The sequence below is a fragment of the Aotus nancymaae genome, unplaced genomic scaffold (assembly GCF_030222135.1).
Source record: "Aotus nancymaae isolate 86718 unplaced genomic scaffold, 86718_ANA_hifiasm-v0.15.2.pri h1tg000067l, whole genome shotgun sequence".
Taxonomy (NCBI): domain Eukaryota; kingdom Metazoa; phylum Chordata; class Mammalia; order Primates; family Aotidae; genus Aotus; species Aotus nancymaae.
Window position 1 is genome coordinate 5,404,452 of NW_026988482.1, and position 19,169 is coordinate 5,423,620.

Below are 19,169 nucleotides of genomic sequence, written 5' to 3' on the forward strand. Positions count from 1 at the left end.
TAATTTTTTGTATTTTTAGTAGAGACGGAGTTTCACCATGTTGACCAGGATGGTCTCAATCTCTTGACCTTGTGATCCACCCGCCTCGGCCTCCCAATTTTTGTATTTTTAGTAGAGACAGGGTTTCACCATATTGGCCAGGCTGGTCTTGAACTCCTGACCTTGTGATCCACCCACCTTGGCCTCCCATAGTGCTGTGGCCTCAGGCAAATTAGAAAACAAGAGAATTTAAGTTTTAAATAATGCCAAATGAAGGCCAGATGACGTGATAGCATGTTATATAGCCAAAAGGTTCAGGTATTCTCATAGAGAAGTGCAGTGAGGGAAGGCGAGTCTTCATGAAGTACACAGTAGTATAGGCAAGTTATGATCAGTCATACCGCACATTCATCATTATAAAGGAAACCACTGCACATTTCCTGCCTTTGCAGCAGCAACTTCCCTTGTTATTTCATTGTTACATTACTTCATTCGCGATAAGGGTAGTACTTAGCATGAATTGAAGAGTTGCTCTTTTAAGTTTTTTTTTTTTTTTGCTCTGTTGCCCAGGCTGGAGTGCAATGGCGTGATCTCGGCTCACTGCAACCTCCGCCTCCCAGGTTCAAGCAATTCTCATGCCTCAGCCTCCAGATCAGCTGGGATTTTAGGCAGATGCCACAACGCCCCGCTAATTTTTGTATTTTTAGTAGAGACAGGGTTTCACCATGTTGGTCAGACTGGTTTTGAACTCCTTGACTCAGGTGATCTGCCCATCTCGGCCTCCCAAAGTGCTGGGATTACAGGCGTGAGCCACCATGCCAGGTCTGCTTCTAAAATGTTTTAAAGTACTGTTACATTGAGATGCACTATCAGGTTAATGGACCCAACAATAACAAGTGTTCAAAAGCTAGCTCCTTATTAAAAAGAGGAAAGAAATTGACAGCAATTATCTAATTTTAGCAGAACAATATTTGTAAATTAATTGTAACTTGATAGTGCTATAAGAACTGTAATCATAATGACTTTGCACACAGTTTTATGAATGGATTTATTTAAGTAATATTATAATGTAAATAAGAAGTCAACATCAGGGGTTTGAGAGAATTGTTTCTCTTAAAAGGAGTCTGGGCAGGGTGAGATGGCTCAGGCCTGTAATCCCAGCACTTTGGAGGCCAAGGTGGGCGGATCGCAAGGTCAGGAGTTCAAGACCAGCCTGGCCAATATGGTGAAACCCCATCTCTACCAAAATACAAAAATTAGCTGGGCGTGGTGGCGCATGCCTGTAGTCCCAGCTACTTGGGAGGTGGAGGCAAATCGCTTCAACCCGGAAGGCGGAGGTTGCAGTGAGCTAAGATGCACCACTGCCTCCAGCCTGGGCAACACAGTAAGACTCTGTTTTTTTTTGTTTTGTTTTGTTTTTAAAAGGAGTCTGAACCTTATTCAACTTGGGAAACACAGCTATAAAATAAAACCAAGCCTCGGGGCTAGGTATGCAAGGTCTCCTGTGATCTGGTTCTCATAATGCCAATGCTTCATCTCCTGTCACTCTTCCAGTCAAATCTGAGGTCCTGTCAACACTGTAATTTCCATGTTCTTGCTCTAGCTGTTCCCTCTCCCCAGAACGCCCTTCTAAATCTACTCAGCTAAAATAACACATCACAGCACATAGACAGGTCTTGGGATTTTAATCGTCCCAGAATGACAATTAGATACTTACTTTCTCAACGGAATAAAATGGTACAATATGTCTAACACCTCGTGCTGAGTTGTATAAGGAGAATTCTCCTCCATTATTGTGAAGATCAGACTGAGCACCTGTCAGGCCATTACCCGGGAGTCAATAGGGTCCCTCTAAGCCAGAGAAGCCAGGACCAATAGTCCAGACGAAACGGAGCCTTCTCCAAAAAAAAGAAGACCTTGTCAGACAGAAGAATGATCAATCAGTCATTCCCCAGTACTTCTCTTAAGCGTTTGCTTGATAAATACGTACTTTTGACCAGAAGAGATAAACAACTGTGGTGTAAAGGTCATTATCACTAGTGATAATGACCTTTTGGCATGAATGTCAATTTAAGAAAATTAAAAATTTATGCAGGCTGCAGTTTCTTTCTTTCCTTCCTGCCTGCCTGCCTGTCTGCCTCCTCCTTCTCCTTCTTCCTTCCTTCCCTCCCTCCCTCCTTCTTTTCTTTCCTTTTTTTTTTTTTTTAAGACAAAGTCTTGCTCTGTTGCCCAGGCTAGAGTGCATGATGTGATCTCGGCTCACTTCAACCTCTGCCTCCCGAGTTCAAGCCATTCTCCTGCCTCAGCCTCCCAAGTAGCTGGGACTACAGGTGCACACCACCATGCCCAGCTAATTTTTTGTATTTTAGTAGAGACAGGGTTTCACCATGTTGCCCAGGCTGATCTTGAACTCCTGAGCTTAGGCAATCCGCCTGCCTCAGCCTCCCAAAGTGCTAGTTTTACAGGCGTGAGCCACCACGCCTGGCCCCTTCTTTTCTTTTCTTTTCCTTTTTCTTTTTTTTCCTTTTTCTCTCTTTCTTTCTTGAGGTGGAGTCTCACCTCATTGCCCAGGCTGGAGTTCGGCAGCGTAATCTCGGTTCACTGCAACCTCTGCCTCCCAGGTTCAAGCGATTCTCCTGCCTCAGCCTCTGGAGTAGCTGGGATTACAGACACACACCACCACGCCTGGTTAATGATGCTTGTATTTTTAGTGGAAACCGGGTTTCACCATGTTGGTCAAGCTGGTCTTGAACTCCCGAGCTCAAGTGATCTGCCCGCTTCAGCCTCCCAAAGTGCTGGGATTACAGGCGTGAGCCACTGTGCCCAGCAGGGTGCAGTTTCTTTCTATCAAAATATTTCAATTGTTGAGACCCTAAGGAAAAAATAAGTATTCTTAAAACAGAAATTATATACTTTATTGATTATAGGAAGCCGCCAGTGAGAAAAATCAGCATCGCTTTTCAGCAACTAAAGTGGCTGTGAGGGTGTATTTGATAAGTGGTGATACCAAAGCATCTTTTTAAACTTTCATCCTAAAATTAGATGGCTGTCAGGTCACTGAGCTAAAGGAAGAGGAAATAAATATTCCTCCTTGAGTCAAGACTAAGTTTAAATTGCTCAAGGATTTAGGGATTCAAATTTATGTCTATTTGACTTTCTACTTGCTTGTAGCTTATAGTTCCCAACAATCTTTAGGTTTGAAAATACTTATCAAGTTTTCTTAAATTTCTTATTTGTATGTATGCTGTTTGCATGTAATATTCTATCTGCAGCATATTTGAGACAAATTTTCCAAGTTGTTTTTTCTAGCGTTCTATTTACTTAAAACAGTATTTCCACCAAATAATCCATTAAATACTACCCCTGTAAGATATTCTGAAAAAAAGAGAGAATTTCCAAAGTCAACTAAGTTTGGAAAATTGTGTATATGATAGTCAAAAGTTACATTAGTATATTAGGCCAAGTGCAGTGGCTCATGCCTGTAATTCCAGCATTTTGGGAGGGCAAGGCAGGAGGATTGCCAGGAGCCCAGGAGTTTGAGACCAGCCTGGGCCACATAGTGAGACCCTAACTCTAAAAAACATATCTATAGCTAGATCTAGATACCTATCTATCTGTCTGTCTATCTATTTATCTATCTATCTTCTAAGCTAAATGCACTGAGAAATCCTACAACAATAAAAGCTGGTTAGTCTTGTTTAGTTCAGCATTATTCAGACTTATTTTAACATTGCATCAGTCATTTTTCATACTGCTGTGAAGACATTCCTGAGACTGGCTAACTTATAAAGAAAAAAGAGATTGAATGAACTCAGTTCCAGATGGCTGAGGAGACCTCACAATCATGGTGGAAGGCAAAGGAGAGAAAAAGGCACGTCTTACACGGCAGCAGGCAAGAAAGCCTGTGCAGGGGAACTGCCCTTTTTTAAGCCATCAGATCTCATGAGAATTATTCACTGTCAGAAGAACAGCACGGGAAAAATCTGCCCCCTGATTCAATCACCTCCCACCAGGTCCCTCCCGTGACACACGGGATTATGGGAGCTACAATTCAAGATGAGGTTTCAATGGGTACACAGCCAAACCATAGGAAACATGAAATAACAAAAATAATATTTTAGAAACAGCATTTAACACCCTCTGGAACTAGTGTTTTGCAGAAAAATGCGTTGGCAAATGTTGATCTAAAGTCACTTTTTAGGCTGGGAGTGGTGGCTCATGCCTTTAATTCCAGCACTTTGGGAGGCCAAGGCGGGCGGATCACCTGAGGTCAGGAGTTTGAGACCAGCCTAACCAACATGGCGAAACCCCATCTCTACTAAAAATACAAAAAATTAGCCAGGCATGATGGCGGGTGCCTGTAATCCCAGCAACTGGGGAGGCTGAGGCAGGATAATCACTTGAAACCAATCGGGAGGTGGAGGTTGCAGTGAGCTGGGATTGCACCATTGCACTCCAGCCTAGGCAACAAGAGCAAAATTCTGTCTCAAAAAATAAAGTCACTTTTTTTCTGATTAAACTTTGTTTCAGTGGGTCTCAAAATTCTGTGACAGATTCTTGGTCAAGTTGTTTCCATTAAAGTGTACTGATTTTAAAAGCTAATAACTTAAAACTACCACACGCAAAAAAAAGGAAACCGAAGTGGTCCACAAAACATTCTCCTTTCCTTCTGAAGATTTTATGATGCATTGTTACCATTAACCAGTCTTTTACTATTAAACTTAAATGGCCAATTGAAACAAACAGTTCTGAGACTGTTCTTCCTGATTAAGAAGACCGGGTGGCAGGTATTGGGAAGAATATTCATTTAGACTTCTGAGCTTTCTGGGCAGACTTGGTGACCTTGCCCCCTCCAGTAGTCTTCTTGTCCACTGCTTTGATGACACCCACTACAACTGTCTGTCTCATATCACAAACAGCAAAGCAACCTGGAAATGGATAGTCTGAGAAGCTCTCAACACACATGGGCTTGCCAGGAACCATATCAACGATGGCAGCATCACCAGACTTCAAGAATTTAGGGCCATCTTCCAGCTTTTTACCAGAATGGCGATCAAATCTTTTCCTTCAGCTCAGCAAATCTGTTTGCAATGTGAGTTATGTGCACAGGGGCATAGCCAGCGCTGATTTGGCCTGGATGGTTCAGGATAATCACCTGAGCAGTGAAACCAGCTGCTTCCACTGGTGGGTCGTTTTTGCTGTCACCAACTACATTGTCATGACCAACATCCTTGATGGACGCATTCTTGACATTAAAGCCCGCATCGCCCCCAGGAAGAGCTTCGCTCAGAGCTTCATGGTGCATTTAATTTCAGTTGTAATGTTGACTGGAGCAAAGGTGACCACCACACCAGGCTTGAGAACACCAGTCTCCACTCGGCCAAGAGGAACAGTACCAATACCATCAATTTTGTAGACGTCCTGGAGAGGCAGGCGCGAGGGCTTGTCAGTTGGATGAGTCGGTGGCAGGATGCAGTCAAGTCTCAAGCAGCAGGTTCCACTGGCATTGCCATCCTTATGGGTGACTTTCCATCCCTTGAACCAAGGCACGTTAGCACTCGGCTCCAGCATGTTGTCACCATTCCCACCAGAGATTGGCACAAACGCTACTGTGTCAGGGCTGCAGCCAATTTTCTTAATGTAAGTGCTGACTTCCTTAACGATTTCCACGTGTCTTCTGGCTGTATGGTGGCTCAGAGGGATCCATTTTGTTAACACCAACGATCAGTTGTTTCGCACTCAGTGTGTAGACCAGAAGGGCGTGCTCTCAGGTCTGCCCATTCTTAGCGATACCAGCTTCTAATCCGCCAACAGCGGCAGCAACGATCAGGACAGCGCAGTCAGCCTGAGATGTCCCTGTCATCATGTTTTTGATGATGTCTCTGCGTCCTGGGGCATCAATGATAGTCACGTAGTACTTGCTGGTCTTGAATTTCCACAAGGAGATATCAATGGTGATCCCACGTTCACACTCAGCTTTCAGTTTTCCAAGACCCAGGCATACTTGAAGGAGCCCTTTCCCATCCCAGCAGCCTCCTTCTCCAATTTTTCAATGCTCTTTCATTGATGCCACAGCATTTGTAGATCAGATGGCCAGTAGTGGTGGACTGGCCCAAATCTATGTGTCCAATGATGACAATGTTGACAGGAATATTTTCCTTTCCCATTTTTTTTTTTTTTTTGAGACAGAGTCTTGCTCTGTTGCCAGGCTGGAGTACAATGGCATGATCTCAGCTCACTGCAACCTCTGCCTCCCTGATTCAAGCGATTCTCCTGCCTCAACCTCCCAAGTAGCTGGGATTACAGGCATACACCACCACACCCAGCTAATTTTTGTATTTTTAGTAGAGACGGGGTTTCACCATGTTGGCCAGGATGGTGTCGATCTCCTGACCTTGTGATCTGCCTGCTTCGGCCTCCCAAAGTGCTGGGATTGCAGTGAGCCACCGTGCCTGGCCCCATTTTGGCTTTTAAGGGTAGTTTTCACAACACCTGTGTTCTGGCAGCAAACTCATTGCAAAAAAGAATAATGTCACTTCCCAAACTTCCTGAAGGGGCAGGGATTCTTCATGATAAAGAAGGATGCTGAGGAGAGCACAAGGTGAATACTATCAGTATCCAGCTGAGGGAGGCTAGGATAAAAGGGCCTTATGCTTACAGGAACTAGGGTTGCTGCTATCAACCCAGACATTTTAAGTCCAGGATATTCCATTTCGGCTGAAGCAAGCTGGGCAGTCTTAGGCCAGACAGTATAACTGTTACTGCCATTTTGACTGTTGTTTCTGCTTCCGTTTACTGCTACTAACTGCTTAAGATGGGCAAAGCACTGTACATACATTATCTCAAACCACAGAAGACTCCTGCAAGATAGATTTTACCCTCCCAACTCTAGAGATAAGGAAACTGAGGCTGAGAAAGGGTGATATGACTCTTGTGGAAAGGATCTGGTCCAAGACATTCCTTACTGCACTGTGCTGCCTCGATCTGTAAACCTTCATCGAGGCGACTATTCTCTTTGCTCTGTAAGCCACTCATTACTTTCCCTAAAGCCTTCCCTGCCAGAAATAATTCTAGAATCAAACAGGTTAAACCGCTGATGACCTGGGCCACTTAATCTTACCATGTCTGGCTTCCATCATGAACCAATTAATTACATACGTTAATCTGGTGAGACCAATCACCTAGGCATGGAATGGTATTTTGAAATTACTTCCCAAGGCTGTTTAAGAATCGCTATATAAAGACACATGCATGCATATGTCCACTGCAGAACTACTCACAATAGCAAAGAATGGAATTGACCTAAATGCCCATCAATGACAGACTGGATAAAGAAAATGTGGTACATACACACCATGGACTACTATGCAGCCATAAAAAGGAATGTGATCATGTCCTTTGCAGGACCATGGATGGAGCTGGAGGCCATTATCCTTAGCAAACTAACACAGGAACAGAAAACCAAATACCTCATGTTCTCATTTATAAGTACCAATGAAATGATGAGAACACAGGGACACATAGTGGGTAACAACCCACACTCTGGAGCCTATCAGACGGTGGGGGGTGAGAGGAGGGAGAGGATCAGGAAAAATAACTAATGGGTACGAGGCTTAATACCTGGGTGATGAAATGATCTGTGCAACAAACCCCCACGACACAAGTTTACCTATACAACAAACCTGCACACGGACCCCTGAAATTAAAAGTTAAAAAAAAGAATCATGCAAGAAAATCTTAACATTGGAAGCCAAAGTCAAACACCTACAGAGGCCAGGCAGGTAGCATAAATGAGGAGGACCGCTCAGGGGTAAGACGGGAGTGCGTGGAGACTGCGAAGATCTAGGGAGAACAGGCACATCTGGAGGGCCCCACACCTTCCGAGCTCTGGCAGATTGTTGTCACGAAGAAACGTGAACCTCGTGTTGCTAGACTTTATTTTTCAAATGAAGCCAGAAACACAGTTTTTATGTGAAATCTCTCAATGTTTAAGTGTTAGACAACTAACTCAGAGAAATAAACAAACAACACTAGCAGGGCCAAAAACGACAGAAACTTTCAGGCTAATAGCTCATGACCTTTTCTTTAAAATCATGTCACCTTTGACTAAAAAAAAGGATTACCTCTGCCACTACCTCCACCCCGCCCCGATCCACTTCATTGGGTACACCTGGGTCCAGATTGCTTTTGCAACCCTAACAAAGGCAAAAGGTAAGACTTGCCAGTCTTAACTGTACTGAAGTAATGTTTAAAACCTCAGTGTATGAAGTTGCTTATATTAATGGGGACTCTCCTCCAACATGCCTTTTTTTTTTTTTTGAAAAATGGCAGCAGTGGGCCTGGAGTGGTGGCTCACACTTGTAATTCCAGCACTTTGGGAGGCCAAGGCAGGTGGATCACCTGAGGTCAGGAGTTTGAGGCCAGCCTGGGCAATATGGTAAAACCTTGTCCCTACTAAAAATACAAAAAAATTAGCTGGGCGTGGTGGCGCTTGCCTGTAATCCCAGCTACTTGGGAGGCTGAGGCAGGAGAATCTTTTGAACCCAGGAGGTGGAGGTTGCAGTGAGCCAAGACTATGCCATTGCACTCCAGCACAGGCAACAGAGCAAGACTGTGCAAAAGAAAGAAAGAAGGAAAGAAAGAAAAAAAGGAAAGAAAGAGAAAGAAAAAGACAGAAAGGAAGAAGGGACTGCAGGCGGAAGGAAGGAAGATGGCAGCAGAGTCTAACAAGCGCACGTGCCACCTGGAGGCGGTGGTAGTCATACGTGCCTTCTCAGTGATTCAGTGAGGCACTATATGCCAGAGTGGCTTTACCGTATGAGGAAGCCATCAGCACTGCTCCAGTGACCACATATTTTTGCTTCCTCTTCTCCAAACTGATCTGCCATATTACTTTTTTTTTTTGAGACGAAGTCTCACTCTATTCCCCCAGGCTGGAATGCAATAGTGCAATCTTGGCTCACTATAATCTCCGACCCCCAGGATCAAGCAATTCTCCTGCCTCAGCCTCCTGAGTAGCTGGGATTACATGTGCCCACCATCACACCCAGCTAATTTTTGTATTTTTAGTAGAGAGGGGGTTTTACCATGTTGGTCAGGCTGGTCTCGAACTCCTGCCCTCAGGTGATCCACCTGCCTCGGCCTCCCAAAGTTCTAGATTACAAGCGTGAGCCATGGTGCCCTACAAATTTTTGTAATTTTAGTAGAGATGGGGTTTCACCATATTGGCCAGGCTGGTCTCAAACTCCTGCCCTCAGGTGATCCGCCCCTCCCGTTGGCCTCCCAAAGTGCTAGGATTACAGGCGTGAGCCACTGAACCCAGCCTGGGAACTCTTTAAGTCTCAGTGTTGAAGACTGCTAAATCTTAGAACAATCACAGCACATAGTAAAGACACAGTAAATATTCATTAAATTGAAAAACTGAAATTGATTTGTTGCCTTTAGATTCCATATATCTGACAGGACCTACCTGATTACTCCCTTCTCATTAATTTATTAGCACCTATGCCATATGAATACAGTGAGGCGGAGAACTGTGAGAACTAGTCACTGACATCACTCACGTGGCTCCAGGTTGGAGGTAAGCAAGAGAAGGACGTTGAGGGAAGGTGGAGGTTGCAGCGAGAATATTAAGGACGCGGCGGGACACTGTAAAGTGGCGGTCACGGTTGGGTGTGCGCACACATCTGCACAGGTTTTGTATGGGGACAAAACAATGGCACTGAGGATAGATCCCTGCCTCAGCTTACCTCGTCAGCTTCACCATTTGCCTACCGGCCCAGCCCACCCTTCCTGGACCCAGAAGGAGGAGCTCACATGCTTCTCCCGGTGCCCCCTGCTTTCTCTCCGTGCAGAAACACTCTCCAGCCCCACACCCCCACGCCAAGCCCTGGCCCTCCCCTCTCAGAGTCTCTGCTCACTACAGGAAAGGGTGACACTTTCATTATCAATTGCTGAGGCTTTGACCAGCATGGGGTGGACCCTGCTGCCTTTCAAGCAGTGTTTGACAGAAAGGCCTTCAGTTCAGTCACCAACTACAGCGTCCCCACTCATGTCAACGACTCCTTCACCCTGTCTGCCATCTGAAGTGGTAAGTCCTCACCCAATGTTGCAGTTGCAATGGGCTAGTACTGAGCAGTGGATCCTCTGATTGGATTTTTTTTTTTTTTAAATGGAGTCTCGCTCTTGTTACCTAGGCTGGAGCGCAGTGGTGCGATATCGGCTCACTGCAACCTCCACCTCCTGGGTTCAAGTGATTCTCCTGCCCCAGCCTCCCAAGTAGCTGAGATTACAGGCACCCACCACCACATCCAGCTAATTTGTGTATTTTCAGTAGAGATGGGGTTTCACCATGTTGGCCAGCCTGGTCTCAAACTCCTGACCTTAAGTGATCTGGCTGCCTTGGTCTCCCAAAGTGCTGAGATTTTTGTAAAATTAGTTACTCACAACAAAAAAAACCAAACAACCGAATTCAAAAATGGGCAAAGGACTTGCATAGACATTTCTCCAAAGAAGATATACAAATAGCCAATAAGCACAAGAATAGTTAAGAAAATGCAGATCAAAACTACAATAAGATACCATCTCACACCTGTTAGGATGGCTGCTATTAAAAAACAAAACAGAAAATAACAAGTGTTGCTGATGATGTGGAGACGTTGGAAGCCTTGTGCACTGCTTGTGAGGATGCAAAATGGTGCAGCCACTGTGGAAAAACAGTATAGCTGTTCCTCAAAGTATCAAAAATAGAATTACTGGCCAAGCATGGTGGCGCATGCCTGTAATCCCAGCCCTTTGGGAGGCCGAGGTGGGCGGATCATGAGGTGAAGAGATTGAGACCATCCTGGGCAATATGGTGAAACTCCGTCTCTAGTCTCTACTAAAAGATGAAAATTAGCTGGGCATAGTGGCGTGTATCTATGGCCCAGCTACTCAGGAAGCTGAGGCAGGGGAATCTCTTGAACCTGGGAGGCGGAGGTTGCAGCGAGCCAAGATCGCAGAGTGGATGGTGACATTGGATCTGCCTTCCTGGAGTTAATCATCTACATGAAAGCTGCTTTTCCAGGATTCACACCTTCAACAGCAACCTTGTTCCTGTGGCTAAATATGGTATGATAGACTCAGTTTCCCCTTTCCTCTTCTCTGGTACCTCCCTTTTTTCACTCCTAGGTCCAGCTTTGCAGATTATATTGAATAAAGCTGAGAATATCCATAAATTAGACAAGTTCAAATAGTCAGACCAATAACGAAAATACAAAAGTTTCCGATTATTCTGCCAGTTTAGGAGGGCAGAGAAAGGGCACAGGGAGAAGGTGGCATACGCTAAGGCCCTGGGAGCCAATACTTATGTGGCTCCATCCCAGGGAATCCTGAGCCAAGCTCGAGCTCTGCCTTGAGAACACCGAGGTAGAGGGGGGAACAAGCAAGGCTTTGTTAGTGTGACTACTGTCACCAGAGAGAGGGTGGGACAGTGACGAAATGGGTGAAAAAAGGGAGGGGAAGGTGCAGAAGACACAGCAAAACGAAAACTAGTTCCCTCCCCCTGATTCTCTCATGCCATGGTTTCCTATAGATCTAGCACAATCAATTCTTTTTTTTGTTTCTTTGTTTGAGACAGAGTCTTGCTCTGTCACCCAGGCTGCAGTGCAGTGGTGCGATCTCAGCTCACTGCAACCTCTGCCTCCCGGGTTCAAGCGATTCTCCTGCCTCCTGCCTCAGCCTCCTGAGTAGCTGAGATTATAGGCACCTGCTACCATGCCCAGCTAATTTTAGTATTTTTAGTAGAGACGGGGTTTCACCATGTTGGCTAGGCTGGTCCTGAACTCCTGACCTTCAGTGATTCCCCCGGCTCAGCCTCCCAAAGCGCTGGAATTACAGGCATGAGCCCCTGCACCTGGCTTTGACACAATCAATTCATGCAGTGAAACCCAGATGAACGCGGAAGCATCAAGAAGTCCGGCCGGCATGGCAGACATCTGAGAACATGAGAAGACATCTGAGAACCTATGACTTCCAGATGTCCTCACGGAGCAGTCGGGAATATCAGGGCCAAAAAAGCCAGAAGGAAAGCGCATCTACAGGGAAGGGCACGATGTTACCAACGGGGCCGCACAAAGACTCAACTTAGAAAAGAGCAGGGTCTGAACCGAAGGACTTACAAACCCCCAGAATATGTTACAGGTAGAAGAGAGAAGTCATCTGAGCGGGGCTGGAGCTCAAGAGTGGGGTGACCTGAGAGGGAAAGAAGGCCCCATCTGATGGGGAAACCCAAAGCGCCATGGCATCTACCCCCCTGTCCTCCTCCCACACAGCATCAGTGGGGATCAGACACCTGCAGGTCTCACGGCTGATGCCAACAGTGAAGGTCACATCAGATACAATAAGCCGATGCGGTGGTCAGCATCTATAAACTGGACAGCTTCTATTTCCCCTTCGATGAACAGAGCTGCACGCTGTCCTTCAGCTCTTTCACCTACAAAGGTAAGTGGGGCTCATTAGAGTAGACCGCTGAGAGGCAGAGAAAGGGCTTTGAGTGAGAAGAGGACAGAAAGCTGGGACTCTCGAGGGAATCTTGAACTCCTGGCCTCAGGTTATCTGCCCGCCTTGGCCTCCCAAAGGTGTGAACCACGGAGCTGGCCTTTTTCACTCTTTTTTCTTTTTTGAGATGGAGTTTTGCTCTTGTCACCCAGGCTGGAGTGCAATGGCACAATCTCAGCTCACTGCGGCCTCCGCCTCCTGGATTCAAGTGATTCTCCTGCCTCAGCCTCCTGAGTAGCTGGGATCACAGGCCCAGACCACCATCCCAGACTAGTTTTTGTATTTTTAGTAGAGATGGGGTTTCACCACATTGGTCAGGCTAGTCTCAAACTCCTGACCTCAGGTGATCCGCCTGCCTCAGCCTCCCAAAGTGCTGGGATTACAGGTGTCAGCCACCCCACCAACACACCTTTTGTCATTGTTTTCACTGATAAACCTTCAGCACTAAAACAGTACTTGTACTGTTGTTAAATAGTTGTTAAATAAATCACCCCTTGAGGGAAGAACAAAGCCTCTATGCCAGTGATTTACGGTGAGGATGCGCTTCCCCTTCCCCAGCGGCTGTCAGAACTTTTTGGAAGGCAGGAATTTTTGTTTCTTTTTAAAAAGATATGGTAGAAAGAGTTAGGAAACACTGTGTTAGGGATATTATGATTCCAAATCCTGACAACCCCAAAACATCTGTTACTGTCTGCTTTCCGTCCCACCCGTCTTAAATGTTCACCGGCAAAGTCACTAGAGATTAGACCTCGATGAGCTAAAGCAACTCGAAATGAAAAGATGAGACGCACACCACACCTCAGTCGGTGGCTCCGCAGTCTTGCTAAGAGCACGTTGGCAGGAATAAAAATTTCAGGGAGAGAGTTGACACGTTGGGCCAAAAGGAATGAGATACATTTCAGTGGTGAGCAGCATGGGAGACTCGAGCCTTGGGAGAGGCCTTTGGATGGCGAGACCGGCCGGTGAAAGGGAGGTGACTTTCTTTCTTTCTTTTTTTTTTTTTTTTTTACCATTTTATACCTCTAATTTCTTTTTTTTTTTTTTATTGCATTTTAGGTTTGGGGGTACATGTGAAGAACATGCAAGATTGTTGCATAGGTGCATACATGGCAGTGTGATTTGCTGCCTTCCTCCCCTTCACCTATATCTGGCATTTCAGGGAGGGGACTTTCTTACTAGGCTGTTGGGCCGGGGACAAATCCCAGTTCCCACCCTTACCTGTCCTGGCAGCCTCCCAGCCGGCTCCTCACGTACCCCTCCTTCTCCTCCCCACCAGGCGGCCCTCAGGCACAGACCCAGCCCCTACATCATAAACCTTCTGGCGCCGCCCAGTGGCGGGGTTCTGGTTGCCGTCTATGCCCTCAGCTTCCACCTGCCACCGGGAGGTCGGAATCGTGCCCCATTCAAGACACGTCTTCCTGCTCATGATGACTGACCTACTCGCAGCCACTAGCACCTCCTTCGTCAGTACATTCTCATCTATCCAGAGACCAAAAGCGAGAGATGGGTTGGGTGGGAAAGGGCCAGTGGAACCAGGCAAGGTGAAAAGGGTCCTGGAAATAGAGCCTCCGGGAAAGAAGAAACAAGAAACTCGAGGTGGTGCCTCTGGCCCTCACGCAGGCCCTCCTCGCCTGCAGGTGTCTACTTCGCGCTGTGCCTGTCCCTGATGGTGGTCAGCCTGCTGGAGACCGTCTTCATCACCCACCTGCTGCACGTGGCCACCACCCAGCCCCCACCCCTGCCTCGGTGGCTCCACTCCCTGCTGCTGTCCTGCAGCATCCCAGGGAGATGCTGTCCCATTGCGCCCTAGAATGGAAATGAGGCCCTGGGTCTCACCCCCACCCACCTGCCTGGTGAGGGAAGTCACACTTCCTCCTCCCCCACCTCCCCTTCTCCGCTTCTGCCTCCTTCCCTGCCTCCCTCCCTCCACAGGTGACATTCACAGCCCATGGCTGAGTCTGTCTTTCTGTAGGTGCTAAGGGGCCAGAGGCGTCAGCAGGGCAGAGGCCAGGCCCCGGGGAGGCAGAGCCGACAGGGGGCTCCGAATGGACAAGGGCCCAGCGGGAGCACGGGGCCCAGAGGCAGCACGCGGTGGAGCTGTGGGTGCGGTTCAGCCACGCGATGGACGCCCTGCTCTTCCGCCTCTACCTGCTCTTCATGGCCTCCTCCATCCTCACCGTCATCGGCCTCTGGAACACCTAGTTGGGGGCTCACCTGCGAACTTCCGTCTGGAGCTTCTCTTGCCTCCAGCCAGGCTCTCGTGCCTGTCCAGATTTCAGCCTCACTGCCCTGGCCACCACCTCATTTATGACCCAGTCTTCCGTGTAGTTTCAGACCAGAGCGGAACAGTTTCCTATGCCCTCCAAAACTCAGGTCTTCACTCCTGCGTGCCGTCAGCCCCCTCAGCCCTCCCAGGAGTCCTGCCTCCCTGGCTCCTCAGGATTGGGTTCCTAGAGGATGTCCTTGATTGAATCACCCCAATACACCCCGTTGCAGAAAGTATGGGCTTTCCCTGAATTATGTTATGGTAGAACATCTTGAGATTGAGAGTCTTCTTGCAGAAACTTCTCATTAGCCAAAGTAAGAAGGAGTTTCTCTTATGTATGTGTGTTTTTAAGTCTATCAGGCAACATGTGAAGTGAGAGAAAGAGAAAGAAGGGGCCAAAATCTATTAGAAGGAATTACAGTAAAACAGAGATTAACTTCCTAAATCCAGTTACTCTGGACTTAAGCTTCAGAAATTTATGTGCGAAAACCAGGCCTCTCCTGAAGCCTTTCGTCACAGCCTGGCACGTGACTCATTCGTCACTAAGTACTTAGAGTGTTAACATAATCCTCATTACTGCTAACAGTGTCTGTGTTGCAATTTGAGTTGATCTACCCTTAATCATGCTAGGAAAAGAATGTGAGGCCAAGAAGGCACATTTGAAAATGACAGCTACCGGCCGGGCGCGGGGGCTCACGCCCGTAACCCTGGAACTTTGGGAGGCCAAGGCGGGCAGATCACGAGGTCAAGAGATCGAAACCATCCTGGTCAACATGGTGAAACCCTGTCTCTACTAAAAATACAAAAATTAGCTGGGCGTGGTGTGTGCCTGTAGTCCCAGCTACTTGGGAGGCTGAGGCAGGAGAATTGCTTGAATCCGGAAGGCAGAGGTTACAGTGAGCCGAGATCGCACCACTGCACCCAGCCTGGTGACAGATTGAGACTCCGTCAAAAGAGAGAAAGAGAGAGAGAGAGAAAGAAAGAAAGAGACATCTACTTTACTTGGGAGAGACACAAACGGCCCTGTGTGCACTGGAAAGTGGCTTTTTCTAACACTCGCCTTATTATTTTGAAGGTCTTTTTGTCTAGGGGCCAACAGCTGCCTTGCACAAGTGGAGGCTACACTGCGCCCTTGGACATGAGAGCAATAGCACTTTTTGGTTCAGAAAAGCACCTATTTGAGAGCAACTTAATTACAACTCAAACGTGATCTTTTCTTTTTTTCTTTTTCTCTTTTTTTTTTTTGAGACAAAGTTTCGCTCTTGTTGCCCAGGCTGGAGTGCAATGGCGCGATCTCAGCTCCCTCAAACCTCTGCCTCCCAGGTTCAAGCGATTCTCCTGCCTCAGCCTCCCGAGTAGCTGGGATTACAGGCACGTGTCACCACGCCTGGCTAATTTTGTGTTTTTAGTAGAGACAGGGTTTTTCCATGTTGGTCAGGCAGGTCCCGAACTCCCGACCTCAGGTGATTCACCTGCCCCGGCCTCCCAAAGTGTTGGGATTACAGGTGTGAACCACCGCGCCCGGCCTGATGTTTTCTTTTTCACAATGATTTCTTTTCATTTCTTTAGTTTATTCTCCTACTTTCTATCTGAAGCCCGTATTTCCCCAAATCATGACAATCCAGGAACAAAAATAGACTCCCAAAACTGTTTGGTAAAACATATTTCTCTGGCTTCTTTCCCAAACTCCTTCGGCTCTCTCTGGTCACTGGAGATGCCCAAAGGGTGGCGAGGTTGCTGATGTCCATCAGAGGTGCTGCTAGTGCCCACCATGTCAGCAGCAAGAGCATCAGCGCGCTCAGAGCCGAAGCCATGAGGGGACTGGATCCTGGAGCTGCAGAGCCCACAGGACCAGCTGCCACTTGCTCTTTCCTTTCAGTTCCACTGGGACTCCAGAGGGGCCCATGGGCATCTGGGTGTTAAGTCAGAAATACCTGCAATACTCTGAATCCCTCCTGTCACTCAGACCCATTGTCTTCAAACCGAATCGTGTCCCTTCGTTCTCTTTTTAGGATGCATTTTTTGTTTTCCCAAGAGGGTCTTTGGCTCCTCAGTTTCCGGAATGCTGCCACACATTCTTTTCACCATGTCACCCCCAGGCATGTCCACAGCCTGGAGAATACAGCTCTCACGTTCACCTGAGTAAATTGCTGTGTCTGTTATTATTTTGGCAGTTCCTCAACTCACAGCTTTCAAAAAGGTGGGCCTTGAGAAAAGACACATTAATAGTAATAGTAATACCCGCCAGTTTTTGAGTTACTAACGTGTAGCAGGCACTCCAAGGGCACTGTATGAATCCTTATAGTAACCCTGTAAAGTGGGAACCATAGATTGCTGGCAACAGATGCTCGGTGCTGCAAAGAAAAATTAGCACTGAGACAAAGGATCTTTCAGCAATGCAATTTTTACTTCCTGGACTGCAGGAAGGGTACTCTTGCCAGCCATCATGCCATGAGAGTACCATGAACAAAGGCAAGCAGACAGATCTATCCCTTATACATTTGGGGTCGTCCTCACTGCTGTGTCTGATCTCCATTGGCTGGGGCCAGACCTCACAATCTAAGCTAAAACCTAATTGGCTACAACTTAAAATGTTTCTAAACAGGCAAAAGCAATGGAGAGCTGGGACATGCCTGTGAGCACGTCCAGCACGGATATCTTGGTTAAAGTACAAGGACACAGAATGTACTACGTGCCTGTAAGCATGGTATGTCTAACAGCTACGTAGGATAGGGCTTAACAAAGATATTAGCACACTTATTCTTTAACAAGAAAGGAAACTTTAAAAAGGAACTTTTCTACTTCCCACATAGATTCAAAAACCTCTGGAGCCAAATGTGTTTTGGAGTTTGGAATTTTTCAGATTTTAAAAAGGTCATAAGTGTGCGTTTATTTACTACATGTCACTGACACCCCAAGTGGGGTATGGAGCAGACCCTGTAACCAGATCCATCAATATTTCTGCAGTGAGATCTATGAATCTTCTCAATAGCTAGAAAAAGTAAAACTATGAACAGCCTTGCATCAGTTGTGGCCCGCTTTTGCCACCAAATACTTGTAAAAAGTCGTTTGTTTTCTAAGCTCCTTAGATTTTAGAACCATGGTTTTGATTTGTTGTTTCATGTCTCCCTGCAGAAAATGAAGGGAGAGGCCAGTTAGTGGTCTCACAGGGCTGCACAGCTAGCTAAGTGGCCGAGCTGCGGCTGACCCGAGGCTGGCTCACTCCTGCAGACCGGACTCCTAACCTGTCTGCTCCACCGCTTTCCAAAGTGAGGAGGAACAGGTGCTTAGAGTCCCATATTGAGACATCAGTATCACTTCAAATCTCCATCAGCTGACACTTTAGGAGAATAAAACAGGAAGAGCAAGGCCCTGATCAGGGTCCCAAAGACAAACTTTCTTTTACATTTCCCTTTACTCCCTCCCCCACCTCCCCCAGTCCCCACCCCTTACCTCCCCAGCCCTGTCACAAGTCCCAGCGCCTAAGTCCACCATGTATACTCTCTCCATTCCTTTCTGGAGAGTCGATTCCCCAAGTCGACTTGGGGCAATCCATCTTTCCTCTGTGCTCCGTCTGGATTTGGTTTTTTTTTTGCTGCTAATGTACGTTCTACTGCCAGACCCTTGCAGACCTTCCACTCCTATAACCCCATCCTGAGATGGTCATTCTCACTTGGAAACTCCTCCTGGACTTTCTCGGAGTAGTTTGTTTAGCCAGCTTTTGAGGGCTCTGAAATTATTTAAGATCAATTTGCATTATTTTGTCTTCCCCCATCATCAGGTACATATTTCTTTCTTTCTTTCTTTTTTGAGATGGAGTCTCACTCTGTCACCCAGGCTGAAGTGCAGTGGTGCCATCTCGGCTCACTGCAACCTCTGCCTCCCAGGTTCGAACAGTTCTCCTGCCTCAGCCTCCCAAGCTGGAACTGTAAGCATGTGCTACCATGCCTGGCTAATTTTTTTGTACTTTTAGTAGAGATGAGTTTTTGCCATGTTGGCCCGGCTGGTCTCGAACCCTTGACCTCAGGTTATCTGCCCACCTTGGCCTCCCAAAGTGCTGGGATTACAGGTGTGAGCCACTGCACTCAGCCAGGTACATATTTCTCTGCTTCATTTCTTTACATTTTCCCCCAAAATGTAGCTTTAAGTTTTATTTTAATAGAAAGTCTGCATCTCATCTTTTTTGACACATGGATTATGAGTCTATATTTCTCCTTTTGGTAAGAGAAGGCATGATATAATTACAGTGGTTTTATTTTATTCAGCAGCAAAATCTGAACCTGTGATCCTAACACATCCATGGTAATCATACAGAACCTTTGAATCTGGAGCTCTCCCACAAAATTAACAGGTGTGCCTGCTGCTTTGCCGTTCCATCTGTAATTGA

General features: G+C 46.8%; 1 protein-coding gene and 1 pseudogene across 1 annotated transcript; one reads left to right on the forward strand and one right to left on the reverse strand.

The window, feature by feature from the left end:
- Positions 1–4,782: 4,782 nt before the first annotated feature.
- On the reverse strand, positions 4,783–6,146 carry LOC105721184 (elongation factor 1-alpha 1-like; annotated as a pseudogene).
- Positions 6,147–12,256: 6,110 nt separating this feature from the next.
- On the forward strand, positions 12,257–14,718 carry HTR3D (5-hydroxytryptamine receptor 3D). The gene is given in 7 exon segments (XM_064367326.1): positions 12,257–12,368; positions 12,371–12,459; positions 13,793–13,923; positions 13,925–13,975; positions 13,977–14,023; positions 14,154–14,369; positions 14,489–14,718. Coding segments are annotated over 7 exon segments (876 nt in total).
- The last annotated feature ends 4,451 nt before the right edge of the window (positions 14,719–19,169 follow it).